At 55.9% G+C, this 6,000-nt stretch overlaps 1 protein-coding gene across 2 annotated transcripts in view; it reads right to left on the minus strand.

Moving 5' to 3' along the window:
- LOC123346492 (E3 ubiquitin-protein ligase TRIM39-like) overlaps positions 1-6,000 on the minus strand; it is a 38,678-nt gene that overhangs the window by 3,683 nt on the left and 28,995 nt on the right. The window contains exons 4-5 of one of the 2 annotated variants that reach the window (XM_044983926.1): positions 4,330-4,352; positions 4,127-4,230 (exon numbers count right to left, since the gene is read on the minus strand). The exons of the other annotated variant lie outside the window; for it this stretch is intronic. Coding sequence (XP_044839861.1) covers positions 4,127-4,230; positions 4,330-4,352 — 127 coding nt within the window. The remainder of the gene's footprint in view (positions 1-4,126; positions 4,231-4,329; positions 4,353-6,000) is intronic. 2 annotated transcript variants of the gene reach the window in all.

Here is a 6,000-nt window from a genome sequence, read left to right on the forward strand (position 1 = left end):
AGAGTGAGAGCCCTCGGCCTCCTCGGCAGTGGGGCCTCCCAGCACAGGTTCCTGGGTGAGCTTGAAAGTGTCTACACACAGAGAGCTCTGTGCACCCGGCAAACACACAGATGTGCCCGTGGATCAGGATCCGGGATGGTGCTCTGCCCAGGAGTGATGGAAGCTCCCTAAAAGTAGAGGGGTCACCCACTCGTGCCAGCCCTTCTCCCTGAGCTCCTGTCCCCGTACCCCTGAACCCTCGCTCTCACACTGCCCCTTCTTCCTGAGCCCCTGCCTTCACCCCACCTCTTCCCCAACACCCTGATCCCCTGGTCTCTCCTCCCGGCCCCCTGCCCCATCCTCGCTCACCCTTACAGCTGGTAAAAGGTGGGAGGAAAGGTGGGAATAGCCCTCCCATTGGTAAAAGTGATGGGGCCATGGACCCTTGACCCCCCTCTTCCAGTGCCCCTTACTCACTCTCCGACCCCAGTAGGAGAGGACCCTTGGGGAAGTGTCAGTGAGTTCGGTGCTGGGGATACGAATTGGGTTTTAGACCCCGGCTGCTGGAGCTCTGTGTATTGAGGGTATAAGGAGTTAGAGGCCGTGTCAGCCCCCCACCGTCCTGCCAACATGGCTCAGCCCTGACATCTGCCAAACCCTCTCCCTGGGGAGGAATCGTCTGCGGCCCATTCAGGCCTTGGCCTTCCTGTGGAGGTGGCTGGTGAGGCTGCCATTAAAGTGAGTTACGACGTGAGCTTCTGTCCGCTGGGAACTGGACTCTGAGCCTGGGCTGAGATCGGTGACTGGGGAGTGAAAGGCCCCAGCTGCCCTCATTGCCCCCCTGAGCCAGCCCAGCACCCCCAGCCATTCAGAGCAATAACAGCGATGCTCAGGCTTGGTGAAACAGCCAGTGCCACAGTGGGCAGGGCGAGGGCCTGTCCAAGGAGCAACGGGCACAATCTGCAGCAAGGGAGGTTGAGGCTGGAGAGGAGGAAACACTTTCTAATTCTCAGGGCCGTGAAGCTCTGGACCCGGCTCCAAGGGAGGTTGTGGGATCCCCGTCACTGGAGGTTTGTAAGAACAGGACAAACCCCTGCCAGGGATAGTCTAGTCCCTGACCAAGTGTGGGGGGCTGGACTGGGCAACCTCTCGAGGGCCCTTCCAGCCCTGCATTGCTCTGGTTCTAGGTTACAGCAGTTCCTGGGGTTGCGCCCAGGGCCCTGGGGGCTCTAAGCCTGGTGAGTGGCACGTGACAGAGATAACACTGTTAGTGACCATGGCAGCTGACAGCTCAGCGTCCCTGCCAGGGGTCTGGGCAGGCATGTGGCTGCCTGTACCTGGCTCAGCAGGGTGTTACTGGGCCATGTGGACAGGACCTAGGGTTGGCACCTGTCCATAGGGTCACCAGGCGCCTGCTGAGGAAAGGAGCTCCCAGGAGAGCTCACCAGAGCAAGGAGCCTGGAAGGGGCTCCTAGAGCAGTGCTCCCCAAACTGTGGGTTGTGCCCCCCTAGGGGGTGTGGAGGAACATTTCGGGGGCCTGACAGGGCCTGGACCAGCCCCCATTTGTGGCGGGATGGGAATGTCACCCAGCCCTGCTTTGCCCCCAGCTCCACTCCGGCCCCACTCTCAGCCCCAGCTGCATCTCCGGCCCCAACTTCAGCCACCCACTCCCGGCCCTGCTCCAGGCTGAGAACCCAGCTGCAGCCCCAGCCCCAAACATGGTTCTACCCCCAGCCAAAGCCCCCAGCTCCTGGCCCCAACTGCGGGTCCACTCCCAGCCATGGCCCCCAGATTCTGGCCCCAACTGGAGCCCTGTTCCTGGCCCAGCTCCTGACAGCAGCTCCCAGGGTGGGGGCACAAACCAGGTAAGGGAGGGCTTGATCAAAAAAGTTTGGGGACCACTGTCCTAGGCAGAGGAGCTCCCCTAAGGGGGAGGAGCTGCCAGAGATGACAATGACAGCAGCAGCTGGAGCAGGACAGAAACCTGGAGAGCTGCCCCTGGCTGGAGAAAGTGGATGAAGAGAATAAAGGCACAGTCTGAAATGACCCAGCTCCAGGAGCGGAGGCTGGAGTCATCTGATTCCACGATGGAAACTAATCCAAGCCCAGCTCCGGGAAGGACTGAGGGCTCCTGATTTGAGGACAGTGAGGAGCTGGAGTGAGAGCTGGAGGCTGGAGCAGAGTGAGGGAAAAGTTTTTATTTTGGGGTTTACTTGGACTCAGAGCGGACCCCAGGAGGGGACTTTTCAGTCAGATCTTTTGGACTGTGAGGCGTAATTTAAGGAGTGCTGAAGAGGATAAACTGAGGCAAGATGCTTGCCAAGATACCAGCCTCAGCCATTTCAGGGTATCAATAACAACACTCACTGCCCAGCCCCTAAGGGCTGCATGACAGTGCAGGGCCTTCCCCATTGCACACAGGGACCCTGAAGCGCAGGAAGCCCTGGTTACTCTGCCCCACACATTTACTCAGAGACTCCCCTGAGCTGCCGGACCCGGGTCCCTGGGGTCAGAGCACAGGCAGTCGAGTGGCACTGACCGGCCAGGGCTGCTGGGGTGGGGGGAAGGAAAGGGTTAATCCCAGCACAGTGGCACTTTGCTGCCCGGCCCTGGATGGTCTCTGCCCTCTGGGTGCAGCTCAGGGCGTGTGTCTCTGAGCAGGTCCCTGCCCACCCACCCGCCATTTGCCCCAGACACAGAGAACCCAGGTGCCGAGGGAAGGAGCAGCCCCAGCAGCCGCATTGGCCCTGGCACGGGCTGAGCCTGCGAGCGCAGCAGCAGAGGCAGCGGCAGAGAGAGGGGCTCAGCCATTGAGAGCAGCAGCGTCCCCACCCGCAGGGGAGGGGTCAGCGCTGGGGCAACAGGCCGGGCTGGTTCAGGGGCTGGGAGCTCTGGCAGTGAGCGCGATGCCAGCACCAACGGCCCTGCTGGAGACCCTGGGCCTGGCCAGTCTGGAGCAGCCAGCGAGTGACTCAGGGCCTGGGACCCTGCCCAGGAAGGGGCTTCTGGGGGGCTGACAGGAGGCTCCCCAGGGGCTGGGGATCCCCTAGAACGAGGCACTGAGCTGACTGGCTCAGGATCCCGACAGGCTCAGGGGCCAGGGGTGTGGAATGGCCCAGAGCCCAGCCGGGTTCAGGGCCCAGTGGGCACAGACTGTGCTGGGCTGGGGGCAGCGAGCGGGGAGGGGAGCAGGGATGTGCTGGCTCCAGCCAGTCACAGAGAGGAAGCTGCTTCCCCCACAGCCTGGGGTTTCTGCTCCCCGGAGCCCTGAGATCCTGCCCCTGCAGCCGGCACCGACTGCGCAGCCTCCATCGGCCGGGACAGACACACCCAGCTTGGCCCCTTCCACTGCCCCCTGCTGGGGGTGGGGGGGAGGAGGGGAGCGGGGGGCAGGGGTAGGATGAAAGAGCCAGTTCAACAATCACAGACCGAGCTCACTGAACATTCGAAGTCCCGCTCTCCTCTGCCTTAGTTTCTTCCATCGCCCCTCACTGTCAGGTTTCTGAATTTGCCCCCCGGTCTCCACGCTGGGGTTGTGGGGAGAGGTTTGGATGGGGGCAGCTCATACTCAGCTGTTGTGACAAGATCACACTCTTGTGAGCGAGTCTCACTCACTGAGCAGCAAACCACTGACCCAACCTCACACTGGGCTGTGCCCAGAGCAGACGAGGGGCCCGGACAATTCAGCTTGTTACCCAGTAACACACGGCCCAGGTCAGACCACAGCAGCCAGACTGGCCCCTCCTCCAGCTCAGAAAGCTGGGCCAGCCTTGGCTAATGGGGGCTGGGGCAGTGCTGAACGGTGGCCACACAACGCAGCCCTCACATGTCCCAGGAGAGAGGCACAGATACACAATCCATTACCCGTCTGTGCAGCTCCCAGCACGTAGGACCTGGCTCAGTGACTCCCATTAACTCAGCCATGGAGGGGTCAGGATGTCAGAGTGACGGGGCCTGGTCAGACACCTGGGCAAGTACCAGCAGGTGGCTGTAAGTAGCAGGCAAATTGCCCAGCACTCAGCGCATCAGCCTCCAGTTAGCACAGCTCCAAGCCTGTCCGCTGGGCCCATGCGTGTCCTGGGGTCCCAGGCTCTGTCCAGAGCCCCAGGCACAATATAGCTGAATGTCCCAGTAGAATCCACTCACCTTCGAATCTCTTCAGCGCTTTCCTCATGTCAAGGGAAATTTTATACACGTTCTTCAGGTCAGTAGAAACAGCTTCTGGTTCCTGGAGTTTCACATTCTCACTCCTATGAAGAAAACGTCCCATCATCACTCAGCTGCTCTGTACACACAGCATCCCAGAACCACCACCAAGAATATAAGAGCAATGAACATAGGAAACATACCTGCTCAATGTGCTTTTCACATCCTGAAAGGAAAAAGAGAATCAATATTCTGTATTAACACAATGTGCATAAAACTGTGTGAGTTTCACTCTGGGCATCAAACTTTCATCTAGAAAATAGATCAACCCTCCCAGGCTTCACTGTTTTGTGGTAAAATCTCACACACCATTTTGCATTAACACTTGTTTCACTTATGTAGGTGAGACAGGAATTTAGCTAAAGGGTTCTCCCTTCTAGGGACCCAACCCATCAGTATCTGTGTTTATCGTCTGTGTTGGGTCCAATGTTCTGGAGTCAGAGCAGGTATGGGTTTAGCTCAGTATCATTTTGTATTATCCATTTACTCTCCCATGGCCTCACTGGGTCTCCATGAGGAGAATTCCCCTCTAACATGAACTGGGATATTTTGGAACTGATGGAGCCCTTAGCCAGATGTTCTGTTTGTCAGTAAACCGCAGAACACATTTACTCTAATTGGTGGGATCCAGACCCAGGGATCTGAGTTAAAATTCTGGATGGGTGGAGAATTTTGATGCCGTCTCACCTTTAGCAGCTTGACAACTGGTTGCTGACACTTTTCCTGTAGCTCTGTGATCAGCTGCTGGAGAGAGGAGCTTTGCTGGGAGAGTTTGGTTACATTTTTCTGTAGTCTCTGCAGAGTCTCCCTCTCCTCCTCCTCCAGGCTCTGCAGAAGCAGCTGCTCCTCCTCTCTCAGCAGTGTGTGCAGTTTGTTAAATTCACCTGCAATCATCTTTCTCTTATTTTTCACTTTCCTCTTGAGACAGAAAAATAGGAAAGGCACAGAGAAAACATGAGCCAGATGTTGAGTTACACAGACTGGGCCTCTGACTATGAAGCAGGAGATATTAGATCAGTATCAGATTTGTAAGGATATTTACTTTTTTGAGAAATGTACCATAAAGGGTTTGTTTTAGTTCAGAGTTAATACGGCCAGTTCCATAGCGGGGTTGTTTAGGGCGCTTTGTAAAGCCACAGTCTGTTATTGCAGGTGGCATGGGATGGACCAGTGGAGTGGGGAGAAATCAAGGGAACAGGAGAGATTTACCGGGGGCTGCACAGGGTGTTTGCAAGGGGATTTGGGTGCCCAGTGCTGGGCACTCAGACACCCAGGGGAGCTGTGTGACGTTATGGCTGTGATATAATATCTCATTGAAAGGTGACAGGGCCAGAAAGAGTTAATTAATTCACAGACTGACCTGACCCATGGGTGAACCTTGAGGACGGGTTAGAAAGATATGTAAATGACTAGAGCTTTGAAATGCAAGTCTGCATTGTTAGAGGTAGAAGGGGAGATGTTTGCTCAGGTCTTGTGATGTCAGCAAACAAGTCTTGTCTATTGCTATAGTTTTAATTCAAAGATCAAAAAAAGGAATATTAACATTTATGATGATACTTGAGTGAAATAGTATTATTGTCTATGTGTCTCTTTGAAGGTTGTGCTAACCTGTATCTGAACTGTTTAATGGATAAATTACTCTGTGCTAATTGCCAGGATATTTGGGAGAAGGAGTTAAGCCTATTGTTTTCTCAGGCCAAAAGGCTGCTGGAAATGTATAAGAAGCCTGGGACACAATCCTTCTTCATCTCAGATCTGCTTTGGGTTTCAAGAGGGGGAAACCTTAAGCCACAAGGATTGAGATCCCCAGTCAT

Source organism: Mauremys mutica, chromosome 12 (assembly GCF_020497125.1).
Source record: "Mauremys mutica isolate MM-2020 ecotype Southern chromosome 12, ASM2049712v1, whole genome shotgun sequence".
In the NCBI taxonomy this organism is placed as follows: domain Eukaryota; kingdom Metazoa; phylum Chordata; order Testudines; family Geoemydidae; genus Mauremys; species Mauremys mutica.